Source organism: Cladophialophora carrionii (genome assembly GCF_000365165.1).
Source record: "Cladophialophora carrionii CBS 160.54 unplaced genomic scaffold supercont1.6, whole genome shotgun sequence".
Taxonomy (NCBI): Eukaryota; Fungi; Ascomycota; class Eurotiomycetes; order Chaetothyriales; family Herpotrichiellaceae; genus Cladophialophora; species Cladophialophora carrionii.
This window is the reverse complement of record NW_008481831.1, coordinates 1,129,932-1,147,095: the sequence shown is the minus strand read 5'-3', so window position 1 is coordinate 1,147,095 and position 17,164 is coordinate 1,129,932. Positions and strand designations below refer to the sequence as shown.

Sequence of the window (17,164 nt, the reverse complement as noted above, 5' to 3'; positions counted from 1 at the left end):
GAACTGCTCCGCGATTACTTGGCTCTTCTTGAACGTTGGCGCGGAAGTTTCCGGTTGATTTCAACATGTACAGACTCTAGGAAGACGACCTTTTGCCACATTTTCGAACAGGTCTATAAGAAATCCGAAGTAGCCGCAGTGGTGCTGCAGTCAGCAGCTTCGACCCGCGCCAGCCGGAGGTAATTCTCTGAAATGCAAGACTTGATGCCTGCAGACTAAAATTTGCTATAATTAGGATAGAGCTGGTGATCAAAGATGGCCAGGCGATGTCTGAACGGGCCGATGAACGGGCCGATGAACGAGTCGACGTAAAGACAGTATGGGAAGTTATTCTCCCTTCGCTGATGCTGAAAATGAAGCAGATGATTGATCAAAAAGGGTAAAATTTCTTCCCTCGATTAGCTTTGAAGGGGTTTCCGCAGCTAGAGGCCGAATCGGTGGAGAGTTACCTGGCTTCACCAAGATCACGGAATGGCAACATCCTTACTTGACAGCAACTAAGACCTCTCGCAATCCAGTTCATTGCGCGCGCCCACAATGCTCCACGGGCTGACTGCTCGATTGAGTTGGAAGTTTTCAATTGGTATGTCTAGTATCATGAGTCTATTCCCCACTAAACGAATAGCCCGTGCTTATAAAGCTTTGCTCTTTTTGCCGCGTCGATTCGTCTTGAGCGCGCTGATTGCCATATCGGAATACAAGGCTTATTGCCTAGCATCACCATCGGGTGATGTATACCTGCATGAAGATATTGCAGTCTACGAATCACGAGAACTTCCGGGGCTGATGAACCCGTCATCTTTGATTTCGTCCTTGCACAGCTGACTACTCAGGTGTTAGAGGACTGTCGAGTTATTTAAATGCTCACAATTAGCACTTTCCAAGAAAAAGAACCGTAAACAGCGACAGAACCCTCACAATGGCAAACAATACTGCTATCCTCCTCATCGATCCCTACAACGACTTCTTGCACCCCGACGGTAAAATCACCCCTGGGCTGCAAGAAAGCCTGGACAAAAGTGGAACGATCGAGGCGTTAAAGATCCTCGTGAGCACTGCACACAAGCACAAGCTTCCAATTTTCTATTGCCTCCATCAGCAGACGGATGCGTACTCTTACCGAGGCTGGCACATGATGAACTGGTCAAACAACACTGTCAAGGATAAGATGGTATTTGAGAAAGGCTCCTGGGGAGCAGAGATCTTCGAGGGTTTGAGGCCCGATTACGACAATGGAGATGTCATTGTCTCCAAGCATTGGAACTCTAGGTAATTGCCTCTCGTTGGTTCGGAGTAAGCTTGAAAATCTCGAGCAAGTCTAACGTGATCCTGCACAGCTCCTTTCACAACACGGACTTGGACTTTCAGCTTCGACAGAGAGGAATAAGCAATGTTGTCATCGGCGGAATGGTCAGCAACACCTGTGTCGAGGCCACCGCTCGATATGCATACGAACTGTGAGTCCCTTCCTCGATTCTCTGATCACACGTACAGGCTTTGGTGACTAACGATGGGCCGGTGAAGCGGATATGACATCACCATGCTGTAAGATACATACCAACAAAGCTATGCCACTACGCCCACATGACTGATTGTTGGAATAGATCGGATGCAACAGCCGGGTTCACAACGGCTCAGAAGGACGCCGGGGTAGAGTTGATTTGGCCACTCTTCGCCGGAAAGGTGGTAAAGGCACAGGAGTGGGTCCAGAGCTTGCAGGACGCAGAGCTATGAGAACTCAGGATAAACGATGGAGCGTCACGGCTCAACATGATATGCAGTGCGAAGATTGAAAGAGCAGAGTTAGACACTCCTCCAGCTCGCCCATTGGCTCCTGGCCCTAGGCGCGTCGACTGCCTTCTCAGGCATAGCGCGCCTTCCTATTTGAGAGATGACGCTATGCCTGTTTTTGATTTCATCTTTTTGAATTCTCACTCTAGCTTTATTTTCACTCCGGTTCCACCTTCAACCCCCAACTCCTTGCAAGCTTGAGCTCTTCCGCGCCTCTCCACGGTTGATCTTTTGCCCATGTGAGGATGTAGCTTCCGTGGAGCGTCACGGCATTTGTAAGGAGCAGTTTCTCCCCTGCTTTTGATTACTTAACTGTTTCTGCCCTTCATATCCATCTTTTCTTCTCTGAGTCGCCCTCACTGCCACATCGAGCAAGTCTGACGCCCCATGCCTCCTCTCAATGGCCACCTCAAGCCATCCGGGTACTTCACGTCGCTGCGATGAATGTCGTCGACGCCGCAAAAAGGTACTGTATCCCGCTAGGCTAATGTTCCTGATGGTTGCGCAGAGCAGCTAATTATCCGTCTAAGTGTGACCTTGGCGAACCCGAATGCAATCGATGCGTCTCTAGAGGCGTCAGATGCAGCGGACCCAACAAGTTCCCTCTTTATGTCTTCCGAGATGCGCGCAATATCAACACACTATCGCACCGAAGCGCCCTTAGGCTGGCGATGCGAAGTCGCGCCACACAGAATGGGGGCCGTACTATGCTTCAGAAAGATACAACTTCCGGAGAGGGGCTGGGCTTTTCTGCAGATTCCCTCCAACAACTCATCCGAGACGTGGAAATTTCCGTCCTCAGAGCAAATGCACCTCTGAGCGCCAAACCGACCGAATTGTTCTACTCAACAGTCCTGGAGGCATTCCAGCCACCGCACCTCAGTGGCGTCTTCAGTGGTGTCTTCAGTGGTGATAGACTCCCCATTCCACCCGTAGAAAGATACTATTCAAGCGTGGCGCTGTGTATCCGAGGTTTACTTCCTTTCGCCAACTCCTCAGAACAGCGGCAAGTTGACCAAGCGCTTTTCAGTCTCCTGACGCTGTATATGGGCCGTTTAGTCAAAGATGTGAGAATGGCAGAACTTGCGCGTTCGGCATATACATCAGCCATCCGAGAGTTTCGTCTAGCTATCGGATTCAGCTCGTCAGCTGGTCAGGCCAATGACCAGTCAAGATTCTCCCTTCTGTTCCTAGCCGTTTCTACGGCGTTGCAGCTCTTTGAGGTACGGCCATCTGCTGTTGATCTCTACATGTTTGTCTCTAACCTCCAAATCCAGCTAGTCAACGATATGGGCAAAACTGGACCAGCCTTCCTGACCCACTACGAGGGTATGCTTCAATTTCTCCAATTAATGGAGCCTGGGGTATATCAATCCTCCGCTTGGCTTCAGTTGTACATAGGACTTCGAGGAATTTCAGTAAGCTTTTCCCTGAGCTCTGTTGATTCTTAAGGTTTGATGAGTTTAACTTCGTTAGATATTCATTGCTCTAGAGCAAAGACGGGAGAATTTTCTTTCCCATCCTCAGTGGATTTACACACCATTTCTTTCTAGACCAAAAACTAGAATAGAAATATTGCACGATATAGCACTTCAGATTCCTGCACTTTTAGCAAGGACGGATGAAGTCCTCGCTTCACTAGGACCCGAATCTGATGGAAACTTCGAGGGCCCTGTCCCGGCACGAGCAAATGATGTTCTTGCGCAGCTCGCTGTCGCCGAGGCACTCATGAGTGGCCTCCACGGGGTAAAGTCTGAGCTAGACCAGTGGCTACAGCAGTTCAAAAGCTCGCACTCTCCGATTCCCATTTACTGGGAGACTGACGATGTTTTTGACAGTACCTACTCAGTGGTCGATACCCATTGCCTGCCTATTCATAGCAATTCTGAGCATCAACTCCGATTTCGAGACGGCCAGAAAGCCGGCATAATGATGTCGTATTGGGGAATCATACTGGAGCTGCTGATGAGCTTGATTGACATCCAAAATGTCGTTTCGAGGATACCGACTTCTACACCAGATACCACAACACGTGCGCGCGTCTTGTCCCAAGATCTAGACACCAGTCGCGCCTCCGCCGGTGCAATTGTTTCACTGATGCTGCAGTCGCTGCCGTACTTGGAGTGCTGCCTGGAAGGTATTTTCGCTTCTCAGTTGCCATTGAGGGTTCTTCGGAGATACCTTGCGCGTCGTCAGTCTCTGGACGTACAATGAGTTACCTATCGGTGCGAAGAGGATAAGGCCTTGAATATTCTACGTTGGGAGACAATGAAATTAGACGATACTAGCCAGGTTCATTACCCTTTCCAGCGGAGTCCTTCTTAACCAGACCATACGCACAACCGGAAATCTATCTTCTAACTTGGAATGCTGTATCCAAACGAAGTTATCACACCTTTATTTGCACGCTGGCTTCTCCTCGTAGGTGTGCCATCTTGTTGAAGCTTTGGGCTTTGCTCCCCGAGCCCCTTCCCCACGGCCAGTTCGATTTCCTTGACAGCTGCAGCTACTTTACCAGTGGCGGCTTTGAGCGGAGACTTTATCGATGATGATGTTTCCGCATCTCAATTTGCTGAAGCTTGTTTTGCCGCTCCAACAAGTTTAGCGACGGACGTGGTGCGCTTCCTGGTACTGTTACGATTTTTTGATTTCGTACCAGTTGTTGCGTTTCCCCACCTTCGAGCCTTGTACTGCCGACTGCCTCCTGTCTTCACCCTTGGGTTGCTTCAACAAGCTTTCCGGGGTAGAAGTTGGCACATGTCGCGGCAGAGGGAGTGAGCGGGATTACTGGAGCCTGGTGGAGGAACGGACCCGTCCCGTCTACGATGCCTAGTTGCGATTAATCACCGATCGTGCGGCTCCCTGTCTCAATGCGCTGTCTCTGATGCCATTCGTTCAAACTCCTTCCAATTCGGAATCAAATGTCGCTGAGCGATCCACTCATCGGTAACGAACGTGGTGCAGATTCGTCTCGATATCAACATTGGCAGTTATCCTGGCACGGCTACCTATGACCTAAGTCGACGTCTTGGTGTCCCTATGTCAACCATCGCACTGCTCTTAGACGAAGCTCACTTGCACCTAGAGCGCTGCCTTCTCGCCCAGAGTCGCGAGCCATTCGTCCGTGCTGATGACCTCTTCCATATATAGCGTCGGCCAAGTCAGATTTGTCGCAGCTTCTTTTAGTTCCTGGCTGAAGCCGGCCGTGGCATCGGTGCTGTCGACGAGAACGTGGTGTCAATGCCCATATCGATTATCAATGATACAAGGACTAGGCAAGGCGAAGTGAAACGGATGTACACATGGAGATGTATTTGTGAGACTTACATTAAAGTGACCTTGTACCCCCTACATAGACTGCAGTCAGCGCCGGATTCAATTTCGCACCAGACGGCCGGCAACTCGACGACTTACGATTCAGCAGCGTCGCGAGCAGTCGCTTCAACGCAGGTGTTCGTCGCCATACCAACGAAGATGAGATGCTCCCTGCCGCCTTGACGCAATTGGTAGTCGAGATCGGTGTTTTTGAACGAACTGAGAATTTATTAGTGGATGGCATCCCCGCAGAGGTTTCCAAGACGAACTTGCTGTTCAAGTGCCTGGTGGCGACGACATCTCCATTGCTGGGCACCGGCTCCAACCCTGCTAGGATATCGCCACCCCAGCCCTCAAAAAGATGGGCCTCCAACGTCAGCTTGTGGACCGACTTCAAATGCTTCCAGCCGTTGTAGTTGCCCTCGACGTATTTCTGGTGCAGGCCGTAGTAGATGGGGATACCGGCCTTACGCGCCCCGTGCAAAAGTCTGCGCAGATTCTCAATGGTGTTGGTCTTGGTCAGGCTCTCTTCGACGCGAGGGTAGAGTTTGCCATTTGGATGGAGGAAATCGTTCAAAGGGTCTATAAGGACGACTGCCTGGACCTGGGAGGACATGATGGGCGGAGAAATTGTGTGGAGGACTTCCGAAGACGATCTGATTGGCTGAGATGGGATGGGATAAGAGGAATTGTTGTCGGTGAGGTGAAGAGTATTTCACTCTGGCGGCGGTCGGGATGAATTGTTGGGATGGTTACTAATCTTGCACATACTGTAGATTTGTAATTCACTGCATCAACCAATGGCGTCAAGATCCGTGCTTTTCACCCACACGGTCGTCCGGTCCTGGACTTCCGATTTGAGACTTCGTGGAACATCATGGCATGATCGATTGGACGGTCGTGTCCCGTGGAGCCAGGAACTGATGCAGCTGCTGCTACGAGTCGCGGGCGGAGCGGCACCATCCAGTTGTAGTCGTTCAGACAGGGTAGCAGTGCATTTACTTGGGCGCTATGTTGCCAGCCGTCGTGAGCCAGACAGCGGAATTTCACCAGCGCGTGGGTGATGAATGGTTATTAATAAGGCAATAGCCAGGCCAGAGCCGAGGCGGACCGTTTCCCCTTATGGATGGACCCTAAAGGGACATCCACGGACGCCTTGCAACTCAACCACTTCTCTACCCTGCCTTCCTCGTAATTATGGAACTTCGCTTTCTCGTCAATCAAGACTTCTCACACCGAGGGCCGCAGAATAGCCGATACTTTGAACTGCTGCAAGCAGATGCGCGAGCCCATGCCGCAAGGATCTCTCATTTGAGACGCAGAACACGATGCCGGCCTCAACTCAATCACGCTGGAACTGCGGCGCAATCTGATCCAGTGGCTGTTCGAGACGGAGGCGACGAAGAGGATCACAACACAGGGCACATCTCCGAGCACTTCAAGCTGGTAGCAAGAAATGACGTTGGAAAATTTTGGCGGCGGCCGCCTGCAATACCGAAGGGATTGCCTGTCGACGCCAACTCCGAAACACGAGATACCTGTGAGTTCTTTTGTCTCAAAACCGCAAATCCAGGTGTCTGAATTTACTGTAAATAGATGCTACATTTGCCAGGCCAGGTTACAAAGTCATCTTCGATGTCTTCAACGTCAGGAATACTTTGAATGAAGACCCATTGTATTACTGGAACCATGACCCTTTCTTCCTAGGTGTCGCCGCCGACTTGAGATCACTCAAAGAACAATCAGTTGATCAAAATTCGACCCCAGCCGATTCGCCATCGGTGAGAAGATACATGGCCAAAGCCCTCTCGGCACTCCGGACTAGTCTAGCTGAAGAGCGTCTAGTCAGTGACATTAACCTGATGTCAATCATGTTGTTCGCCTTGTGTGAGGTGGGTAGTAGTATCTCGTTAGCAGCAGCAGACGCACCTTGGGGTCTGAAACTGATTGCGGCCTCGATATAGGGACGTTGCGGGCAGAGAATGGCAAACCTGCTACACAGGAGCAATATCAGCCGGTTCATCCGACAGCGAGGGGGAATAACAAGCTTGAACAGCTGTGCGCGAGCTTTCATTTCACAGTAAGTGTTTAATAACCATAGCATTGTGTTGGCACAACAATAGCTCAAAGATATGTGTCGGTTTGAGTACCTTTCCTCATTAGGAACCGAAATTTCATTCCTGCAAGAGGCACCTCCAGTCCCATACCCAATACACGCCATAGACCTTGACGCTTCTGCCCTGGATGAGCTCCCAAGCGGCTTCCGACATCTCATCCATGGTGCAAAACTCTCACGAAACGTCATCGAAGTCATCCAGAGAGCAAATATCGTCAACGACGCCACATTCGGCAAGAGCAAAACAACACCCAACTATAACACTTACAAGTTGGAAATCACAGCGAAATACTTCGACTACATAGAAGCCTGTCCGGAGCTCGGCAGCCCAGATGACCCCTGGAGCGAGGCCCCGCTCGGCAAGCTCCTCTGCCTGGCTCTCCTGGTCTATTGCTGCAATGACCTATGCCCTGTATCGGCACTGAGCGCTTCCAAGACCAGCGCACGCCGAGGCTTGACGGCAGAACTTCTCAAGTGCACCTCGACCCACGACGAGAAATGCGAAGAGGAATGCCTCCTGTGGGTCTGGATAGTCGCCCTAAACGCATGGAGAAATAATCTGGGGGTTTGGACTGGGGTTGGATCTGAGCTGTCGATCCTATTCAAGGCCAGATTCAGACTGATCCTCGGTGGTGGATATGAAGGCTGCTCATATATTGTGGAATCATTCCTTTGGAACCCCTCTTTGGATATAACGCTACTTGCGGCATTGGCCTGAGACCAGAGATGTTTCGACCGATGAAGGTATTGGGAGACGGGATTCAGCATCATATCTGTATGGGTTGTTGTTACAGCTCTTCAAATAGTTTTCCAATAATGGTTGGCTAGGTCTAAGAAAACTTCGACATGGCCGTGCATTCTCAGCAGCAGCAGAATACTCGTAGAAAGGTATTGTTCCATCAACGTTCTGTTTAATTAAATTGGCACCCTTGTCGATAATTAATCGAGGTGACGTCTTGGACTATTCGTCTCCAGCGTATCGGCAAGGAGAACCACAACGATTAGTTCCCTCAACTCAGCTTAGCTCAGCTAAGACCAGGTCTTTAGATGGTCTAGGTTTCTATGCCTGTCTGCTTTCATTTTTTCAGTGAATTCGGCCGCGATGTCGGCCTCTCGCAAGGCAGAATGCAGGTCGGTGATCACTTCGCCACCGATCACACCACATGTCAGGGAGTTCAGTAGCTTGAGCTTGTGCCGTGAACATGACGTAACGTTCGTAGGGGTGTGTCTCGGCACCTCCAACGGGCTCATTCGAAGACATTTTGAGCTTTGAACCTTATGAGCTATGGATACCACCCCGTGGGGAACCAACTGCAGAATGTGTTAATACATAGTAAACTCAACCCGCGCCCGAGGATCGGTGGCTGTTAACGCATCATTCTGCAGCTTCAACTACTCCAGAAAGGACTCAGGCAAGTTTGTCAACTCTATCTGTAGCTTGCAGAATTTCGCGTTGAAGTTGACCTTCTTGATATGCGTGCTCGATCCATCCTGAGCTCGTTATCCGTGTCAATTTGGACTTGATGATAGTGGCGTCATTTTCGCGCTGGATGCCGACCCATCGAGGACTCCCAACGATTGGTGGACTAAACGTCCGCGTACTTTCGATTAGATCACTGGGTGCATCAAAATCTAGCTTGAGCCCAAGACAGTTTGGGCATCTTAGCCAGGATCTGTACATCTCTAAGGCGTGGCAAAGTAAGCTGCTTGGCATTATATCTCTGCAGCTTAACCTTTACAGATAGAAATAGGCCAGGTAAGAGTTTGCTTGGAGAGGCAAGTACGTAGAAGCGTTACCACAGTCTGCCTTGCTGGTGGCCAGAGTGCGGTGGCGTTTGAAGTATGTTCGTAAAACGGGCCAGAAGATCGAACAACGAGGTACAATTTTGCTTCCCAACGTCCGTGAGGATCATTGGCTTTTTTGATCACCCTGCATAGTGGCCTGTGGAAGCCCTCTTCAGCCCCCAGTAGGACGCCTTATATTCATTGTGACACTCGCTTAGAAATTGTGTGAGTTCCGATGATTATCGACCGTTTTGGAGTCGGATGAGAACTGAAAAGATGTCTAGCGCTTTTGAGGGTATATATTACGGCAACTAGCGAACCGTACAGATATGTTGAAACTTTGCTTCACTTGTGGAATCCAAACCTAAGGAAACCTGATCCGAATTAGATAAGTAGATGACAAGGGCGCATGCAGGAAGCCGACGTCGCTGGCACCAGCCAATGGGAAAAGAAGTAGGTAGAGTACTTCGGTGGTTTGATCTGGGGAAGAAGCACCCTTTGCTTTGCATATCGGATCATGTATGTCTGCGTTTTGCACGCCTTCGAATCAAGTAGATAGGATACCACATACTCATATTTCTGGCGCAAGGCCACCAACCCAGCGACGAAACAATGTCAGTCAAATAATTTGGCACATTCTCCTCTTTCTGCCCCATGGATTGTCGCCAGGGCACCTACATGGATATAACTGAAGGAGAGATTGAGCCACAATTTTTCCTCTATGGAGACAGAGGTTCCGAATCTGGTAACAACGGAAGTTGGGCTCGTCTGACAGAGGCTAGCGCATTGTTCACGGGGCGTCACGCGAACACGCCTAGTGTCACACACTCACACTCACCACATTCTTGGCGCTCCTAAAAGCTTATATGCTCACGCAGACACTGTAGAGTCTGTGCTCGAAGTCACACTACCTGCCTATGCTTGGCGAAGAGCTATCATTATAGTGGAAGCTGTTTGCATCCTCGTCATCTCCGTCGTTTCCATTGTCTTCATCATCACCAATTTCGCTATGTGAAAGGGGTAAGTTTCTTCCCCTCGTTGTAGAAAGCGTGGACTATATAATATCCAGGGTAGCGGCTGCGGGCTGTTTGAGCTGGATAGCCGGCCGCGTGCCTCTTTCACGTCTACGCGCACTTGCATTTCCACCGGAACCTTGCGATTTACTTCTCATCGCCGTAAAAGGGCAGATTTTTACGGCGCCGCGGTCCAAAACAGCCGGTATGGTTCGGAAGTCCAAGGCTGAGCAGCCGGATTAATTTTTGTGTCAAAGCGGCCACCCGGCTATCATTTCCATAGTTTCCAGTAAAGAAGCCTCCTGCCGCCGGGCTGTAGTAGAGGATCGTCCACACGTGAGCCTAGCAGAAATACGACTTCAGAGAAAGAGCAAAGCCAACCAGCCTCTTACCTGCAACCGTAAAGAGCCACTCCGTGTTTTGTCAGCACGGGGAACAACTCGTTCTCACCGTTTCGTGCAACCGGGTTGTATTGACAGACACTAGGTATGAGAAAGCATCGCCTTTCGCAGATTGACAGGAATTCTGTCACCTCGGCAGCCGAATAATTAGACACTCCAAATCTTTTGAACCTTCCCTCACGATACGCTTCGTCCAGTGCTCCCAAAGTCACGTAATAATCATGATCAGTATGCCCAGGCCTGCTCAGTACTGATCACTCTGAGTAAGCTGAGCACGACTGAGCAAGGGATGCTTCTTCTACATCCTTGGAAACACAGCTCTCATCCTCGAGCTTGTTCGGTCAATGGTGCAGCAACGCTTTCGGCAATGGGGATAAACACGGAGTGTATATGGACACCCCATACGTGGCTCACGATATCTTTTCATTCGCTAAAGCAGAACAGCCCTGAGCAGGTAAGCCTGAGGATAATGCGAAATTTTGGTACTACGGACGGAGCTACGGATCGGTTCTTGGAGCCATATTCGCGTCGATGTTCCCCATGAACGTCGGTCGAGGTATCCTCGACGGTGTAGTTGATGCTCAAAACTACTACGAAGGGTCGTGGAATGTGTACCGGTTTGATGCGGATGCCGTGTTCCTCACATTTTCAAAGTATTGCTATGAAGGTAGCCAGGAGAACTGCTCATTCTGGGCGCCTTCGGAGCGAATCATCACAGATCGTGTTGACAGTCTGCTCATGGAGCTCAAGCAGCAGCCTGTATCGGTAACTGGCATCCAGCAGGACGGAACGACAATTGGTCTGGCGGCGTATTCAGGCCTCAAGCAAACGATGCTTTTCGCATTGTATTCTCCTCTGACACGATTTCCGGTACTAGCGGCTGCTCTTACGGTCTTTGAAAGCGGCAACGATTCACTCATTACGACCATAGCAGTGAACTATCTGTGGGGTGCGGATGCGGCCACGCGGATAAAGTGCGTTGACTTCTACGGCAATTATAAAACCACGAGCATCGACGAGTTTCAAGGTTGGGTCAACATCCAGACGGCACAAAGCAAGCTGTTAGGAGACACTTGGTTGACTAATGCTGCTCTCGTTCTCTGCCGATTCCTCGACTTGGATTTCTCCAGAAGGGGTAGTTTCCCTGGTCTGTGATGATTCTCTGTCCCTGCGGTCAGTACTGACAAGAACCTTCAGGTCCCCTCCACTCGTCCAGCAATCACACAAGGTCCCCACTGCTCTTGCTCAGCAACACATTGGACCCAGTCAGTCTAATACGAGGGTATGCACCAGAGCTGACTAGCCCTTCCCACTCCTTGATGACACTTTGCTGATTATGATTGGTGTAGTGTAGAGCGTTCAAGTGTCCAGAGCGTTGCAGGCTCTGCTGTTCGCATCCGAGAGGGCATTGGAGTGAGATGCTATCCGGTCCTGCACAGCGACTACCTGAAACAGTCACTGACGAAGATCTACCGGCATACCGTCGGAGGGAATGGTGGATCTCCTTGGGTGTTCGAGCACGTCCAGGCTTACTTGCAGGATGGCAGGGTGGCCCCTACAAACACGACGTGTCAGGGAGCTCCTGTACCTTTTGGAACACCTTAAGGCTTTTGAGCTCGACTTTTAAGAATAAGAGTTGTGTTTCTAAACACCCTAACATACCGGACAAGATCTGCTCTATCAATGCAGAGTGAGGAAATCCAGATGAACCATCCCGCCAGGTCCTCGAGATGCCCTCGTCCATGTAGTGCAGTCAAACGGCCCCAGTTGTTGTCCCGGGTTTGGATGGATCGTTAATGACTGTGAAAGGGGACTGTTTCTGGCCTTGAGCGAGGGTTGTGCGGTGCATGAGACCATCGAGGGGAATAGGGCGAGGATGGCGGGCTACAAAGGAAGAGGATGAGTCGTCTCAAGGGTTCAGCCAAAGCTCGGCGTATTTAGCACTTAATAAACATCTTCGGTCCCAGAGGAATAGAAGAGACAATGATCGATAACAACAGGAGACGTACGCAAATGATGGTGATCTTAGGGGCCATGGTGATTGCCCTGTATGATGGCCTGTACGAGAATCAATGGAGGCCAACTGAAGTTTGGTAGTAAGATGAGAAATAAGAGGAGATCTAGATAGCTAGGGGAACGACTTGAGGAATTTCGCACCCAAACCCGTCACCCATGGATGAGATGTGACGGTGGAGCCTCCGTGTATTCAAACCCTGCTCAAAGGACCATCTCGAGCCAGGGAAACTGTGGTTTGTAGCTCGTAAGTCCACCTGCACGCGCTGCTAATAGAAGATGACCATGTGAGTCTTGCCGTGACAGTTCCCGATATCGCCGAGGAGTACTGTACGCAAGGTGAGTGAGGAAATTGGTAAGCCTACAGAAATGCGGAAGCTGAGGCGAGTCAGTGGAGCTCTGAATGTCGCCAGGAATGCTGAGTAGAGGGACTCGTTAGCCTGATACGTATGCCTACTGTACATGGTTCGTGTGTGCCAAAATAGAGGCGAAAAGCTGCATGATTCGGGCCAGGAAGACATGGAAACCATAATATTCTCGAAACAAGAGTAGAACAAACATCTACACGCGTTCTTCACATGTCATATATAGTTTGAACAGCACTAGAATATTGCTCTTCACATATAACTCCGCCAGCGACCTTCTTGATCGCTTTAGAAGTCAGCGGAACGAAACTGTTGTAATTCTGTCCACGGCTTGTGCCATAGTGCTGCCTAGCTATGAATGCGGCTGCTGCTGTTGCTGCTTTTAGTGCTGCGCGTCTGCCACCGATGAGATCCGCTGGTGTTTCGCAGGAGGCTCTTGTGTTGCTATCGGCAAGGAGGACACGACTGGCTGGGCCATCGCCTGGCTAGGCCCCTGGTCAAGAGCTCGTCGATGTGTCGCCGACGTCTGTGCTCTTCCATATTCTGCTTTCTAGTGAACCCGTTGCGGAGCTTCTATTGCTGCTGGCGAATGGACAGAAGAGCGGCTGCGTGTCAACGGGTGCATCTTGTGCACTTCACGCTGGTGCCTCAGGAGCCCGCTCGAGTAGGTGAAGGCTCACAGCCTGCTTCATGACACTTGTACAGTCTCTCATTCCGGTCAATGTGCTTGTCCCATTGGCAGACTCGATTGAAGGTTTGCGCTTTGTGTGACAATCAACGTGGTCGCAAAACATCTGGCCATGCTGATTGCGGGAGGGGGGAAGGAGATCTGTTACGGTTGAAAGCTCGTTGGAATTTGCTGGGGGCTTCTGACATGATCGAGACACCCTTGTCGGCTATGCTGCTGAAATTTAGCTTCCTGGTTTTGGGCGTTGTAGGCATGTAGTTAGGATTGTTGTCGCTTGGAGGCGATACGTGAAAACTACTCCTGATGTCATATTGACGGTTGGCGGTTCGGTTTCCAGACAAAGGGCCGCGCAGCTCGGTCGTTCAGCGGACAGTCAGGGCTCGTCAGACGGCATCAGGAATGTCGGAAGCTGCGGACTGGACAATAGATTTTCTTTTTAGAGCGTTTCAGGTCCTGGAAAAATAAGCGGATGGGACAATCCATGCACCGAAGATGTTCGCTGACTGAGACACCAGCAAAATTGACTAAGTACGGACTCAGGCACATAACGCCGTGGAGCTCGGAATGAGATAAGGAACGTGAATGCCCGTCGACCTGACCGCTCAAGCAGCTCTAGGCGACGTCGGAGGTGGCTGAAGTCAATAACCTGCAGCTCGCTGACGACTAGTCCTCAAACCGTCACTTATTGCCCCTTTGAGTACTGTACTTCACGGGCTCAAGTCATTAGCATCAAAGGGCAAGCGCAACACAAGCCAGGCGCGTCAGTTTTACTTTGATTTGGTGCATGAGATATTTGTTTGCATGGCTTTCAAGGCGAATGAATTGGATCTTTTTGTCTGGTAGGCGGAATACACTGGGAGTACTAGTTGTGCCACTATGGATATTCTGCGAAGTGGTGCACCCGTAGACTACGAGCCTCCATCTCCCGTTCCAGCACGCTTTCCTCAAGGTACTGGTCTCTGAGATTGGTGTGCCATAGGCTTCTAGTGCCAGAGAAGGGGATTTCGAACGAGGATATCAACTGGATGGGATTCAACAGCTGTACAGGTCACGTCTTGTTTAGCGTTAGTGCACGATATGGCGTCGTTGAGACATCCTTCCACGAGGTATCTTGCTCTATGCCGCCGAAGAGTCTAAACTACTTCGGCGGATCAATCAGCGGCTAACTGTATTACGTACCCACGGAAGTCATGGTGGAGCACCGTCTGATTGATAAATTGTTCCCACGAGAAAATTGTTACTCGCCTGTATATCGTGCCTCCATGTGGGGCAGGGCCTAACCAGCTTAGAATCGAGTTGATGGTGCAGAAACTGTTCGCATCTGGAGGCCCTAACGCCTATCAGACGAGTAAAATCGCTTCGGGATTCTCGCCAAAACGCTTCTTGCAACAGAGCTGCACACCAGGAGCCATCACTTTTAGTCTTGAGCACTCACACTTCCGGAGAACGAGCGCCAATCAACAGCGATTATTCAGAGTCGAGTCATTCGATCCACGATGTCCCACGACACAGCCTTCAGCCGTCGTCGGAGATCCAGATCCAGCTGCTGGTACGTGACACGGGAAAGCGGAACTCTCATCTCCGTGTCCAAGTCCATGCTCTCCTGCGATTGTGTTCCTTCCACTACCCCTTGTGTGACCGACTGAGAGTTGAGTTTTTCCACCAGCTGCACGATCAGGTAGCGGACGCGTCGGAGCTCACCGAGCACAATTCGTCCATGCATCTGCCGAGGATCGTCATTTCTCGCCACAGGGTAACAGTCTAGGACGCCTTGACCCGGGAGCACAGGCTCTGGTAACGCAGTCGGAGAGGCTGGTGCTGGAAGTAGATTGTGTACATTAGGCTCCTTACATGCAACCGCAGCGTACAAGCTGAGCATCTTGAACACGATGAAGGAGACGAGTGCGAGAAGGCACCCGTCATGGTTGTTGGGACACTGCAAGATGATGGTCACAGCACCGATTGTGGCCTTGTTCTGCTCGGCCACGTTCAGGGCCAGTCGAAGCGTCGTGGCCTTATCGAGATCGACGCGGGCAAACGTTGTACAGACAGTAGTAGCCAACTGCGACAATCTGGTGAAATAATTGGCTGTTTGCACGAGGCATGAACAAGACGACTCGAAAAAGCTGACGTCGTGAGAGGCGGCGTTCCAGTCTTCTAAATTTGGTGTTGCGAGTGTCAACAACTCCGACATACCGAGATCGAGACTAGAGAAAGGCTCAGAGAAGCTTTCACCTCGAGGACTGTAAGAGCCCTCCCCAACATCACTAGTGGCACTGCTCTCATTGCTTTCGTCCAGCCCGGCGTGCTGTGGGAGAAAATATGCCGAGCTGAGGAAGTCGAATTCCTGCCTATCGGCGAAGTCAATCTCTAGAACCGCGTCCACGTCCATCAGGGGAGGAAGCCACTGGTCAAACACTATCTTCGGTCCGTTAACCGTACTGGCCGGCTTAGGCCCATCGATATAAAGGGAGTTGTCAGCGCTACTCCTTTCGACTAACCAATAAGGGTTAGGTCTCCAGTTACAATACTCTTAGTAGGGGTGTAGAGGATACAACACGGGGTAGGGTATAGTAGGCGGCTAAATATAATAAGATACTTAAAGGTAGGTATAAGTAGATAATATAAGTTAACTATAAAGGAGTATAACTAAACTATTTAATAATAAGCGTATATATTCTTATATATTATAAATCGCTCTACGTAAGGCGGTCTACGGTCTAAGTAGGTTTACTTATATAGAGTAACAACTGTATATCTACTGAGGGTAAAGGGTACGCGGTCACTTATAACGGCGTAATAGTAGAATAACACTCTTAGTCTAAAGGTAGGGGTTAAAGTATTAACAAAGTTAACTATAGTGCTATAGGAGTGGCCCTGGCTGTGCCTATATATATAAGTAGGTTTCCTATCTAGGTAGGTCTAGGCGTTATACTACTGCACTCGCTGTATTATAATAGTGCAGCCGGTACAGCGACCATTCCCTTTTCCGGAAGTCACGTGACCCTAGTCAGCCTTGCCGACGAGGCTGACTTGTCCCGCTCCACCTTCCTTGCCTGAATGTTCCCCGGCTATGCGGTAGGTCGCATGAAGGTCGGTCTGTAACATAAAGGCGTTGCCGCGCTAATCAAAATGATAGCTACTAGTAGAATGACAGCGGAGTTTCTGGTCATCTCACCATCCTCTAGGGGCTCAGTGCCTAAAGTACGCCTAAAGCTATTACTAGCTAGAGAAGTCTTTCGGGGTCACTATAGGTGCTCGCTACCTAGATCTAAAATAATTAGGGGCGGTTGCTAGGGACAACTAATAGAAATAGGCCTGTCTTTTAAAATACTGTCATTCCGCTACTAGCGTGGCAACTCCGTTGTGTGCACGCCTCCGTAATCGTATGCTAAACGTGAGATCGGACCTAGTCTCTGCGGTTCCGACAACGCGTTCATCACCGAGTCAGGGCACCAAAAGTGGAAGGTTTGCGACTGGGCAGATCAAGCGGATCTGGGGCATCTGTGGAGAATGTGAATTCTGTGCCAATGGCCGGGGGAGGAGTTGCATTGTCACAAGCCAGAAGGACTCTGGTGTTCATGCCTTCGAACTTTCCAGTAGTATGCAGTGAGTGATGGAGGTACACAACCAGGATGCCTGATGGAGTGAGCGATGAAGAAGCGGCGCCAACCATG

The 17,164-nt window shown here is 50.3% G+C and overlaps 5 protein-coding genes across 5 annotated transcripts; 3 read left to right on the top strand and 2 right to left on the bottom strand.

Annotated features, from left to right (window-relative positions):
* Positions 1-919: 919 nt before the first annotated feature.
* Positions 920-1,734, top strand: G647_07372 (uncharacterized protein; the record flags this gene model as incomplete). Its single annotated transcript, XM_008731688.1, has 4 exons — positions 920-1,269; positions 1,338-1,457; positions 1,525-1,545; positions 1,605-1,734. 4 exons carry the CDS (start codon positions 920-922, stop codon positions 1,732-1,734), a joined length of 621 nt encoding a protein of 206 aa, XP_008729910.1.
* A 3,138-nt stretch (positions 1,735-4,872) lies between these two features.
* Positions 4,873-5,722, bottom strand: G647_07371 (uncharacterized protein; the record flags this gene model as incomplete). Its single annotated transcript, XM_008731687.1, has 4 exons — positions 4,873-5,008; positions 5,119-5,139; positions 5,206-5,325; positions 5,376-5,722. The coding sequence occupies 4 exons, from the start codon at positions 5,720-5,722 to the stop codon at positions 4,873-4,875; spliced, it is 624 nt and encodes a 207-aa protein (XP_008729909.1).
* A 1,516-nt stretch (positions 5,723-7,238) lies between these two features.
* On the top strand, positions 7,239-7,940 carry G647_07370 (uncharacterized protein; the record flags this gene model as incomplete). Its single annotated transcript, XM_008731686.1, has 1 exon — positions 7,239-7,940. The coding sequence occupies one exon, from the start codon at positions 7,239-7,241 to the stop codon at positions 7,938-7,940; it is 702 nt and encodes a 233-aa protein (XP_008729908.1).
* Positions 7,941-10,961: 3,021 nt separating this feature from the next.
* Positions 10,962-11,576, top strand: G647_07369 (uncharacterized protein; the record flags this gene model as incomplete). Its single annotated transcript, XM_008731685.1, has 1 exon — positions 10,962-11,576. One exon carries the CDS (start codon positions 10,962-10,964, stop codon positions 11,574-11,576), a length of 615 nt encoding a protein of 204 aa, XP_008729907.1.
* Positions 11,577-14,958: 3,382 nt separating this feature from the next.
* G647_07368 (uncharacterized protein) lies at positions 14,959-15,879 on the bottom strand (the record flags this gene model as incomplete). The annotated part of the gene is made up of 1 exon (XM_008731684.1): positions 14,959-15,879. The coding sequence occupies one exon, from the start codon at positions 15,877-15,879 to the stop codon at positions 14,959-14,961; it is 921 nt and encodes a 306-aa protein (XP_008729906.1).
* Positions 15,880-17,164: the final 1,285 nt, after the last annotated feature.